General features: G+C 42.5%; 1 protein-coding gene across 1 annotated transcript in view; it reads left to right on the plus strand.

Moving 5' to 3' along the window:
• Positions 1-941: 941 nt before the first annotated feature.
• The window catches only part of PREX2 (phosphatidylinositol-3,4,5-trisphosphate dependent Rac exchange factor 2), a 208,729-nt gene continuing 196,547 nt past the window's right edge, over positions 942-13,123 (plus strand). The window contains exon 1 of the mRNA XM_036437097.2: positions 942-1,481. Within this exon, the coding sequence (XP_036292990.1) occupies positions 1,365-1,481 (117 nt within the window). The 5' untranslated portion in view covers positions 942-1,364. The remainder of the gene's footprint in view (positions 1,482-13,123) is intronic.

Here is a 13,123-nt window from a genome sequence, read left to right on the forward strand (position 1 = left end):
TGCTTGCTTGTGCTTTGGCTCTTTGAAGCTGATATTTCCCCCCCCCCCCCCCCCCCCCCCACTTTTGCCTATGTTAGGTGATTCTAAATTATACTGAAGTACAAAAATTTAGTGGAAATAGTCATTGTTCATTAGACTGTTTCCCAGCGAGAAAAGGCAATCAACAGAAACATCGAAATCAAGACATGCTCTTGATTTCAAGAATCTATCTGCCTCTGTGGATGAGCATTCACTAACAACTCTGTCTGTTTAATTAGGGTCAGTGCCTTAAATCATAGCAGCTCTTAGAAGCAAAACTAGCCCCTATATCCCTGCCTTTGGTTGGATTTGCATACTATCTAGATGTTGGAAGAAAGTCATGGACTTGCAAAGGGTCTCCCTTCAAAACAGCATGGAGCAATGGTGATGATCATTGTATGGGAGCTGATGGCATAGGCCAGGCTGTCACTTTCCCATGGTGTCTTTATTTATTATGCTAATGGGCTCTCCCAGGGCAGCCAGGAGGGGGTCAGCCCAGTGAAATATTCTTGGGGGGAGGTGGGGGGAGGGAGAGAAGGAGGAGGTTAAAAGCAAACCTGTTTTGTGCCTGAATAAAGCAAAAAAAAAATCAAAAAAAAAATCAATGTCTCCCCCCGCACCCCCCCAAAAAAAGCAAACAAACAAGAAAACACCAAACAAACAGGAGGGTCAACACCATGGTTTTTGTTTTTGTTCCCATCCAGTTATGTAACTTTGGGGACTTGTTTCATTGCTTTCAGGATTCGTACAAAAACACATTAAAGCTGAACAATAGGCGGGAGGAGTCCCAGGAGCGACCCCCGGAGCTGTGTCTGGGAGTCTGTCCTCCCTCCTAGGTTTGGGGATCTCCCATCCGTTCCATCTCAAGTGCTGACCGTGAGCGAGCCAGCGTGTGTGTGTGTGTGTGTGTGTGTGTGTGTGTGTGTGTGTGTGTGTGGTGTTTAGTTAGCTGGCACGCAACACACTTCCCCAGGGTTGTGTTTCCTTTTTCCTGAGATTTGGCGAAGGGTGAAGGGTCGGAGTCACATGGATACAAAGCATTTGATTAATGTCCAAGTCCCCGCGGCGGCTGCCAGGGCCGCCTCCCCTCTCTAGCCGGGGCTGAGTGAGGCCGGCGCGGCGGGGCCGGCGCGCAGGTCCCGGGCCGGAGCCCCATCCCCGGGGAGGAGTGTGCTCCGCGGCGCCCCGGCCTCCCGCGCCCCAGGCCCAGCGGGCGACCCCTCCTGCCTCCACTCCCCTCTCCTCCCCGCCCCAGCCTCTCCCCCGCCTGCAAAGTCGCCCGTCCCTCCACGGACTTTGCAGAGAGGCCGCCACTCTCCTCTCCCGCCGCAGCCCCGCCGCGCACCATGAGCGAGGAGAGCCGCGGGGACCCGGAGCGGCTGCTCCGCCTGCGCGTGTGCGTGCTCAGCGAGCTGCAGAAGACCGAGCGCGACTACGTGGCCACGCTGGAGTTCCTGGTGTCGGTGAGTGGCCGGGCGCGGGACCCGCACCGGCACCGGCACCGGCACCGGCACCGGGACCCGGACCGGTGCTTGCATCCCGGGCGCCCGGAGCCGCGCGCGGACGCTGAGTGCACGGGGCGCGGACCCCGCGGGGAGATGGTAGTGCGGGGAGGGGGGGTGGTGGGCGCACAGAGTGTCCCCGGCCTCGCAGAGGTGCAGGTTTGCAAAGTTAGCTGGAGTGGCAGAAGGAGCTGGTGCAGGGCATCCCGGCATCTTTCCTCCCTCCCGCCCGCCTGGCCTGCAGGATTGCATTGTGCAATTATTTTCTCCCCTTTTTCCTCCTCCCCTGGGGATTTTGTGCTGAGACTTAGGCTCCTGATGAGAGTCAGTCTGCTACTTTCAAATACATTTAGTTTTTTTGTTTGTTTGTTGTTGTTTTTTTTAAAGGACTTGGTTCTTCTTGAGTCCCTTATTCAGATATCAGGACCGGGAAGTTCCTTTGGTGAGAGTAATCTTTGCAGCAGGGTTCCGGTGGAGGGACTGGGAGGAGGGCAGCGGGGTTGTGGTCCCCAGCAGCTGTTTGATATTAGAGCCACATGTGGTGGTCGCCTCTTCCTAGTCCGACAATCTCCTCCCCTTCTTTCCTTCCCTCCCCCCACCTGGGGTTTCAATCCGTTCCCGCTCAGGCTCTGGGGTCCCACTGAGCCCAGGAGAGGCGCATCATAAAACTCAGGTCAGACAACTTCAAGCTTCCCTAGAACCGGCAGGAACTATGTTTCCAAGTTTCAGCCTGGCTCACTGGAAGCCAGCTTTGTAAGCGGTTCATTCATTGGAAGGACCGGGAGGGGCAACACTTGAGTGAGAGAAACTTCTGAGACATTACTCAAAAGTTGATTTTTTTTTTTCTTTTCTACTCACTGCTGCAAAGACAAAGAATTTGAGGACTGGCTGCTTTCCACCCGGTGGAGCATCATTCATACTCGGGAGCCAGAGCCTTTGCAGGCTTCCCCAAATTTAACCATGTCCACCGCCCTGTTAGTAACCCTGGGCCAGAGGGAAATGCTTCTTAGGCCAAACTTCCTGTTCAGGTTTTGAAAGATGTAAACTTTCTGCCTATGATGATGAGCGAAGAAATTCGCTTCTTAACTAAGGCAGAAAGGGAAGAACAATGGATGTCTCAGGGGATGGAAGATGCACAGGTTGGCTTCTGGGTAATGTCTCAAGTTTAAAATCAATCTGCTTGAAGCCTCCCTGGGGCCACAGTCTTGGGAAATGTTTGTCTATTTGAGACTATACTGGTAATTGGTCATAAATAGAATTCTACACTTTCATGCAGCAATGTAAAATGAACAGAAAAGAAGAGGAAAGAAAAGCATGTTTAAAGGAGATTTGTTTAATAGCCTCAAACTGGCTTTCGTGAGACTTTGGTGGTGACAAAGTCCTTTGACTTATAACAATCTGAGTCACTTCCTAAATTGCCTTCATTATTACTCCTTTCTGGAAGTTTATGAAAAGATAGTGTGGAAAATCCTCATTACAGACACATTTAACCTAAGCTACCTTAAAAACCAAGTTGTTAACCTTTATTTAAAATATCATTTTTTCCTCTAATCTTAACACCTGATTATTAAAACTGCAAACTTACCAGATAGAAATGGTAGGATGTATACAATAAATTATATTTTTCTACTTACAAGTAGGTCACATTATAATTTCATTCTTTTCATTTCATGCAGAAATTAGGGACTTTTCTTATGTCTATTATTTGTGCACATGTATGTTTACACACACACACACACACAAACATACTTACTGGCCTGAAAGTCATCCGTAACAAAAGTTTCCCCTGACTTACTTATAGTCTTAAAACTATTCAAAACCTAAGATCTACTTATAATACACTATTAGCTTTTCTTTTTTGGGTCTTATTGATAGTAACATTTAATTTCCATGTATTATATTTGGCCCATCTAGTTTTAATTTTAGCCTAATCTAATATGTATCAAGAGCTTTAAAAATATTTAAACCCCTTGGCCTGGTAATTCATCTTTTAGAAGTCCATCCTAATGGAATAATCAGAAATGCAGACAAACAATAAAAGTTTTTTTAAAAAATTAGCTGTAATATTAAATAAGCATTGTGGTACATTTGTTGCAAAAATTTGATAGTGCATTCTTAAGTCAAATTTAAATATTTGTTAGCTTAGTCATTTAGATTTTTATCATTGCTTCAAGCCATTCACATGGATGAAGGGTAACTCGTCTTTATTACAAAGAGATAGAAAACATGTTTTTAGTTTTATCAAGAACATGTTTTACTTGTGGGCCCATAAATAAACCAACAAAATGGTATTATTGCTCTTGATTAAATGATGGTATGGCCTGAGAGATGACTTTTCTTACTAAGATTTTTTTACTTCTGAATTCTTTCTCTTCTCTTTTCTAACTCTTCACCTTTGCAGGAGAGAGCACCTTTCCCCACCCCCACTCCCAGATAGTCCATGAATGTTGCCTTTTTTCTCTGTACATAGACTCAATCCATATCTACCTTCTTTCCAGTGCCCGCCAGACCCACACTATTACTACTACTACTACTACGTCGTCGTCGTCGTCTTCTTCTTCTTCTTCTTCTTCTTCTTCTTCTTCTTCTTCTTCTTTAAAAAAAATATATTTTACTGAGGAAGAGAGAAAGATAGAGTTAGAAACATCGATGAGAGAGAATCATTGACTAGCTGCCTCTTGCACACCCCCTACTGGGGATGTGCCCGCAAGCAAAGTACATGCCCTTGACCAGAATCAAACCCAAAACCTTTCAGTCCGCAGGCCTATGCTCTATCCACTGAGCCAAACTGGTTTCGGCCAGGCCAGGCCCACACTTCTTGATTGAATAAGGGACTTTCCTTTAAGTTTGCGGCTGTCAGAGTAGCTGTCTCTTCCCATGGGTGTCATGCTTTCTCAGGGCTCCTCTCTGGCTCCTCCCTGGCCCTTAGCTACCTGTTGGCCCTATTGGGCTTTCAAGGCTCAGTTCTCAGTACTAATTAAGTATACAATTTTACCTATATGTTCCCCAAAATTCTAGTTAAGCACTTCTTAGTTGGGATTCAGGAATCTGTAGTTTAACAATTCCACCAGGTGATTCTCATCATGAGAGAAGTTTGGGAAACACTGAACTAGAATGCAAGCTTCTTGAGGTCTATATTTTATTCACCTGTGTTTCCCCAGGATCTTGTTCTATGCTTGAGACATTGTAAGGAATCAGTACATGCTGAATGAATGAGCAAATTGACCCATCTTCCAAACTCTTATCCCTTAAAAAAAAATCTTTATTGTTGAGAGTATTACAGATCAATACTCCCCAGTCCCCATTACCATCCCCCCATCTCCACCTGGTTCCCACTCTGCCCCAGGCCTTTACCTCTCTATTGTTTTCTGTCCATAGGTAATGCATATATGCATATAAGATCTTTGGTTAATCTCTTCTCATCCTTTCCCCACCTTCCCTCACCCATTTTAAGCACAGTTTCTTAATCATCCTTAAATTTCTGATTTTGGTCTGTATAGATAATGGAAATTACTTAAGCTGAGGCACATATGTATTTATGTAACAAAATATTTTAAATTAAACATTAGTTGCCTGCATTTAAAACAGAAACATGATTTAAATCAGGCATCAAGGTATTTTAGACTTTGTAATACACTGTTATTTCAATTCAGTGTATTCTAAATTTTCCTTTAAGACTATGGATCAATTCCATCCTCTGGATTATTTATTTTTGAGATAAAGAAAATGGTGGAGAAGAACCAAATTGGCTTGAATGTATCTTCTTGTTTTGTTTAGGCAATGAAATTTTGTGCTTCATTAGAAATACTCTAAACATATCTTCTAAAGAATGCTGTGATGGATCTAATAGTTAACATCCAAAGTCTGGACAGTAGTAGATTGCAACTGGTTTCCTGCTTGCCATCCAGTCACAGGTCATGATGCTTTCACAGACCCACCTGAGTGGACAGAAAAAGAACAGACCAAGGGCCAGCCTTATGGGTTTCACTTCATAGCTGTCCCATAGGGCTTGACACTCAGAAGGACCTTAGGTAGGTTTAATGTTCTGCCATTACCATCTTGAAATTCTTGCTAATATTTTAAAAACATTTTTATTGATTTGAGAGAGAGAGAGAAAGAGAGAGAGAGAGAGAGAGAGAGAGAGAGAGAGAGAGAGAGAGAGAGAGAGACTTGTTCTACTTACTAATATTCTGCATTCATTGGTTGATTCTTATATGTGTATATGTGCCCTAACTGGGAATCAAATCTGAAACTTCCGAGTATTGGGAAGATGCTCTAACCAACTGAGTTACCTAGTAAGGGCAGAATTCTTGCTAATTTTGTCTTCGAACTTGTCTTTTGCAAGTGAAGTTCAGTGGGACAATGGAGTGTGAGCAGTATAGATACATGTAAGAAAAAAGACTTTATATTTTCAGCACCTTTGATAGTATTTTTTCTCTGCCTTTTGAACAAAAGGCCTCACATTTTTGTTTTGCACTGGGCCTGGAAAATTGTGTAGACATGTTTCAAGGAGCATTTAGGCAAGATGACCATATACTTTTTTCCCCCTCTAAACTGGGACACTCTGGAGAGTGAAAGACAGTGCTATTAATAATTATAGTGGGAAACAGATGTAAACTAGGATCACTCCCCAGCGTAGGCTGTAAGACAAAGTCATGTGTCTTGCCATAAAACAAAGATACTGAAATTTGTTATCTGTCCAGGCTTGACCTCATATACTCCAGAATTAGTCCTGTTTCTAATGTGTTGCGTAACTTTGGAGACATTCCAAAACTCTTCAAGGCCTATTTTCCTCATCTGTAAAATGGGGAAATAGTAACTGTCTCAGGGCTGCTATGATGACACGGTGAAGTATGCTTTGGGTTCAGTCCAGAGTCTGGCTCGCAGGAGGGCCCTTTAATAGTCACTCTTGTTTCCTCTGATGCTGCAGTGCCTTACGGAGTCACACCTGCTGGTCACCCTTAGTGCATACTTATGGTCTCCTCTACCTTTCAGCTGTGTCTCCGAGGCCCTGCCTCCTCCCCTTCGCTTCCTTCTGCCAGTGCACTCCTTCCCGTGGTAGTCTGTACATGCTCAGTGCACTTTAAGACTGTAAGAACCCTTCATACAGCCATAGTTAGTATGGTGCTTTACAATTTACCCTAATCAGTTGCATATTCATTATCTTCTTTGGCCTAATAGGTGTGTGTGTCTTAGTTCTTTCCCATGGCACTCCCTGGAGCTCCAGGGTTCTGTGATTTGGCTTCACGAAGGGTCAGAGGGAGCTGAATTAGGTGGACTCGGCCTCTCCACTGTCCTCTGATTGGTGCTTTTTAAAAAGCTGTGAGAAAAACCACTTAACTAGAGGGTAAACCCCAGGAGAATAGGGCCTGAGCGTTTATTTCCTGTGTGCATTTACTTCCTATGTATGCTTTTCTTGGCCTAAATACAGTGCTTTGTAAATAGCAGGTGCTCAAGAAAACAAACAGGCAAATAAAGCAAAGCAAACAAAACAGTTTGCTTGAATTTGAAAACAACTTCTTTCAGTCACGATCTAACTTTTCCAGGCAAAGATGAATAGATTCAACACATTATGTTAAGGCTTATGTTATGATATGCAGTTTGCCCCACTTCACCCCCAATTCATGTTGCAGCCCTAACCCTTAGTATACAGATAATCACAGTATCATGTGGCAGGTGCAACAATCTGTGATAATAAAAGTATAATATGCTAATTAGACCAGACAGCCAAACGACCCTCTGGATGTCATTCCAGACATCCTTCTCAACAAAGCTGCAGCGGCGGGGGCCGAGACAGAAGTGGTTAGGGGTGAGCAGTTAGGGGCAATCAGGCAGGCAGGCAGGCAGAGGGGTTAGGGGTGATCAGGAAGGCAGGCAGGTGAAGGGGTGACCAGGCAGGCAGGCAGGCCAGTGGTTAGGAGCCAGCGGTCCGGATTGTGAGAAGGATGTCTGACTGCTGGTTTAAGCCTGATCCTGCAGGCTGGGCTGAGGAACTTCCCCCACCCCTGTGCATGAATTTTGTGCACCGAATCTTTAGTAAAATGATAAAGTAGCAGGGAGGCATCAACGTGCTCCCTTAGTATGGGGTTTAAGAACGCTTTTGGGAAGAGATGACAATAGAGTTGGCTTCTGAAGGCTGAGGAGGAATGTGCCAGACTAGGAAGAGAATTATTCACCCCCCCCCCCCCCCGCCCCCGCCACAAAGTAGCATGTTCAGTGTGACCTTGGAATGTGGGAAGAAGTTCCCTAAATCTTTGTCACCATTGAATTCCTTCTCCTTATTTTCTATTCCTGCCAACTCAATAGCCTTCAGCATGCACTGCCTCTTGAATAACCCTAATTTAGAGAAGACCTGTCCTTGCTCCCCTTAATCTGGGTCAAATTATAACTTTCAAAGAGTGTTGTTATTTGCTGAGGGAGAGGCCAATAACCATAGAAATGACATGAAACATAAACAGCCTGGCTTCTCCTGCCTAAGCGAGCTTGCTCTCAGGATCTGCAATCTCTGCCCTGTTTTAACCTTAGACCCTCTGATAGCTTCTGTTTGAGCCCCCTGGCTGGGCACTACTCCTGGGCAGATTTGCCTGGGTTCTTTGTTTTCTAGTCATTAGCCTGAGGTGTATACATGAGGATGGCATCAGGAAGCTGCGCTTAAGAGGTCCTGACTCTTGCAGTAAATGTACCATGAACTAAATGGGGTTCATTCATAATTCTGATTTTTGGAGAATTAATCGTGTGGCCAGAGCCTACTCTCTACACAGAAGGATGTGTCTTTAGTCTATGGTTTCATTTGCACAATTGCATCATATTATAATATGATGACATAATGAAAAAAATAGATTCTATTGAGATTAGCTTTGTTTCTTATCAAGATAATTCTGTTGATGGGTTTGAGGAACAAAGCTGGAGTGTCGTTACCCATTAGGAGTTTCTGCCATTGCAGTAGCTCAGGTAAGAAACGTGGAATGTCTGGTCTAAGGTGGAGGCATTGAAGAAGATACCAAACCATAAAACACAAAACACCCAACCACTAGGAGATATTTCTTGGGAAGAACCTTTAGTGTTTGTGTTCACTGAGAAGTGAAGGTAAGTAGAACGGAGTACATAGGGTGGTTTGAAGCCAAGGCCTAGCATAGGTCTCTAGTTTGAAGCCAAGATGGGTAGCGTCCTTAATGAGAAATGGAATGTGAGGGACATCACAGCATTGGGAGGAGGAGGAGAAAAGGGAATTCGGTTTTGGACACACTGAGCTGCAAATTCTGCTGATGGTTGGAAATAGGAAGATAAAACTTAGGAAAGAATTTGGGGCCAGAGTTAGAGGCCTATAAATTAAGGAGTCAAATGTGTTGCAGCTGTCAGGTGGATCAGCTGACACCAGGGGAACAATCTGAGGAAGAAAACATACAAAGAAGGGTAGGATGTGAGAGAGCCAATGTTTAAAGGTTAGAGGAAGAGGAGAGTGCCCTGGTGACTTGAACTGAACCCTCTTCAGAGGTTGAAGCGAAGAACCAGGACAGAGTGATCTCTGGAATGACAAGGACGGATCTAGTTCCCCAAATAAAGGTTTCTTTCAAGTGTCAACTTTTGAGAAGTAGGTAGTGTGAAGATGGAAGGTTAGACAAGTAGCATCTGTGGGGTTTTAGCTTCACTACTGTGTGTGAGCAGGAGCTGATGAAGAATGAGCTGAGACATGAGCGGAAGCTGAGGAGGTGAAGAGGATGGAGACAATCTTCACTGTGCTAGGTGGTAAACGTAAGGGAAGAAGTGGGTTAGTATTGCAAGGGGCTGATTTTATCCAGGATGTTTGAGGAAGGTGCGTACAGCCAAGGAGAAGGAGACAATGAAAAGGGAACTAAAGCAGCTACAACAGATCATGGCGGAAGTCAACTGCATACTTCTGGAAAACCATGGCACTGGGAGGCAAGGTGCTTGGCAAAATTCACCGAGCCATCTCGCCATGGAACATTCCCACAGCAACATGTCATTGCAGAACTAAGCAAGAGCATTCTGCTTCTTCTCTAATCTAGAGCTAGTGGCCTTTGTACCTCCTTTTGAAAACTCTGGGACAGTGGGGTCGAAGTGCATGGTACAGAGCATGGTTTTGGGGAACCCGACAGCCTGGGTTAAAGCCCTGGCATGAAATGTACAAACTGTGTGATTTTGGACAAATTACATAGCCTCTTAGCCCTGGCTGGTGTGGTGCAGTGGGATGCAGTGTCATCCTGACCATCCAAGAGTTGCAGGTTTGATTTCCAGTCAGGGAACATATCCAGGTTGCAGGTTCGATTCCTGGTTGTGGCCTGAGGCAACTGATGGATGTGTCTCTCTCTCTCAAATCAACAAAAACATTCTTATGCAATTAAAAAAATTACATAACCTCTTTATGCCTAGTTCATATTTGGAAGATACAGTCGATACCTCATATCTCACCGGGCAGGCCTGAAGCTCTAATCCGCTCATGGAGTAAAGTTCTGGTAGGTAGGAAGTGTTTTGTCTTTTCCCCCCTTTGCAAACTCTGAGTTTATGTCTCTCTCCTCTGTCTCTTCTGCCTCACAGACTGAGCCTGGAACTCGCTTAAACCACCTAGCCTGCTGCTGACCCTTTCTTTTCCAATCCTAGGAGCTCACCGGAGGGTTTAATAGATGAAGAAAGGTCCTGAGGAGGCCAGAGGGGCCCTCGGGAATGCAGGGAGGGGCGGTCTTGTCTTGGAGCTCCAGGAGGGATGCTTTCCTCTGGGAGGAGGAAAGGGTGTAAGGCCAAGGGTCAGGTTAGCACATGTGTCAAACACAAGGCCCGCGGGCCAAATCCATCCCGCCAGGCCTTGCAATGTGGCCCGCACCGCGCTGTCATCACTGCACTCCGCTGCGTTTCCATCACAATGACAGTTTATGACTGTTCAGTAAACCATTCGGCCCGCGATTTAGGCTGGATTTTAGATTTTGGCCCCTTCTCTGATTGAGTTCGACACCCCTAGGAGAGAAAGGAATTTGGAGGTTCCTACCTGGTGCCCTTTATCTGTGGAGTTGAACTCTTGTTTGCTCTGTGCTCTGTTTTTGTTTTGCTGTTTGTATTGGCTGAGAGTGAGGAGCCCTAAACACAGTAATAAAGATTTAGAACATACACTTTCATCGGTTGCCAAGGGAATTAGACGCAGACATCTGAGGTTTGTTGGGGGAGTCTGTATGATATCTTTGTTTAATTATTCTTTTAAACGTGACTTTCTTAAGCGCAGCATATAAATTTAAAAGTCAAAATACAGAAGTAAGCTCTTCTGATTTAGTACATCTATTATGACTAGGTTCAGATCTTGAAAGGATGGTGTAATATTTTTTAAACCTTGATACAAATTATACAGAATTTCTTTATTACATTTAATGCAAACAGCCATCATTGTACACACTTAAAAAAAAAAAGAAACATTGATTTATCTGACAGGTTTTGTTGTGATTACATTATTCTCAGTGCTGGTCTTTTAGGATGTTCTCTATACCTGATATTACATTTTAATACCAAATAAAATTATGTTTGTTTTCAGTACAAATAGTTTGACCTAAAAATAGTTATTTTTTTACATTAATTCTTTGAAAATGTTATATATAATATTACTTTTCATAATAGATGACTTATTATTCTCAGCATGTTAAAATTGCATTAGCTATATTAAAATCCATATTTCTTTGATTTATGACCTTATATTTACCTCAAAGTTTCCTTTGATTTTTAACATTATGTAAGCAATCACATACACAGAAAAAATATCCCTTAGTACATTTTTATTTGTTTAAAAGTGTGGTTGAGTCACTTTTCCAATGGTATTGAGTATAATTAGTCAAATACATCTAATAAAAAGTTTTAAAAATTCCCATTCTTATGAACTATTTCATTTGATTCAAGAAGTCAATGATTGCAAATTTTAAGAAAAGTGATACAGTAAGTTGAGGTTATGATTTTTTTTAAGCAATGTGAGCAACATTTATTTCAACTATAAGCACAATTCTTAATTACACATTTAGTTTTATTTATTTATTTTTAAAATTTAAATTTGTTAGTGTTTAAAGTATTACATATGTCTCCTTTCTTTCCCCAGTTGCTCCCACTCCCCATCACATGCCCTCACCCTCTATGGTCTGTGTTTGTTGGTTATGCTCATATACATGCATACAAGTCCTTTGGTTGATCTCTTACCCCCTACACCCTCTCCTGCCTTCCCTCTTAGACTGAATGGTCTGTTTAATGCTTCTATGACTCTGGTTCTCTTTTTGTTCATTAGTTTATGTTGTTCATTATATTTCACAAATGAGTTCATGTGATACTTCTAGTTAGTATAGATGATTTCAGACCTTGGTTCCTTGAATTTGTTGTATTCTAGCCTTGCTATATAGCTAATTATAATGGACATATAGGACCTCTTTTGTGGGAGAATATTTAAGCCAAGGACATTGTGTTCTGTCACTAATGCAAAGCACATATTTTCTTTTAAAGGCAAGTCTTTCATTTGAAAAGGTTAAATAGTATAATACTTAGGAAATGACTCCAGCTGTTTAAATTTAGAATAATGATATAAAAATATTCTCTGGGTTTATAGCAAAAAACATAACAATATAGAATATGAATGGGCAAACATTTTTATTCATCTGAAAACTTCATTTCTCTAAGATGTCAAATAAGGGTTGATATCTATGTTTGGCTTTGCTTTGCCACTTTTTGTTACTTTAATTATCAATTTAAATTGTCTTCTTGCTTTAAATTGTCTTGGAGAGCCTTTATAGATGGTGACACATTTCTAGTGATTGTGTAAGTAATGTTGATATTTTTCTTTGATGACTTGTAATGCCTCAACTTAGCCTTACTTCCTTGGAGTCTAGTTTTTTTGTTTTTGTTTTTGTTTTCTTATTTGTCCCAAAGAAATAAATTTTAGGAGTCTAAAAATGACATCTGCCATTCCAAAGTTTTTTTTCTGTCAGTAGCACTGGGGGAGGAGCTATGGAAAGATATTATTTCACATAATGTTAGTCCCATACCCACATGCTCCAAGATTACTTTAATAATTCATTATTTTCCCAGCGGTGAAACTATGAGAGGAAAAGGGACTTCCTTTTTTTTTTTGTACACTGTACATCTGGGTTGTGTTGCACTTTGTATGCCTTTGTATGCACTTTGTATATCTTAGTATTTGATATAAAAATATCTTTGTATTTATATCGTTTACACTTGACAACATTTTTGAATGGTCTAGATAGAATTTTATCTCAATGTTTCTTGCATCTCTTAAGAATGAGACCTCTGGCATAGACTTCTAATTGCCCCTAATATCTATATTTTTTCCTTCTATAATGATAAAAGTTTTAGCTCAGTACTTGACTATCCAGCTCAAGATTATATTTCCCAGCCTTCCTAGCAGTTAGGTTGCATATGTAATAGGTTCTAGGCAGTGGGATAGCAGAATTACATGTCCTTATAACAAAGGAGTATGCACTCTTCCCTTTCACCCCGGCTTGGTATGAGGCTGTGATGGCAGGTGCTGGGGCAACCATTTTGGACCATGAAATGGAAGTCACATGTTGAGAATGTCAGAGCAACAAAATAGGAGTCCATTTCTTTAT

Source organism: Pipistrellus kuhlii, unplaced genomic scaffold (assembly GCF_014108245.1).
Source record: "Pipistrellus kuhlii isolate mPipKuh1 unplaced genomic scaffold, mPipKuh1.p scaffold_m20_p_14, whole genome shotgun sequence".
NCBI classification, from domain to species: Eukaryota; Metazoa; Chordata; class Mammalia; order Chiroptera; family Vespertilionidae; genus Pipistrellus; species Pipistrellus kuhlii.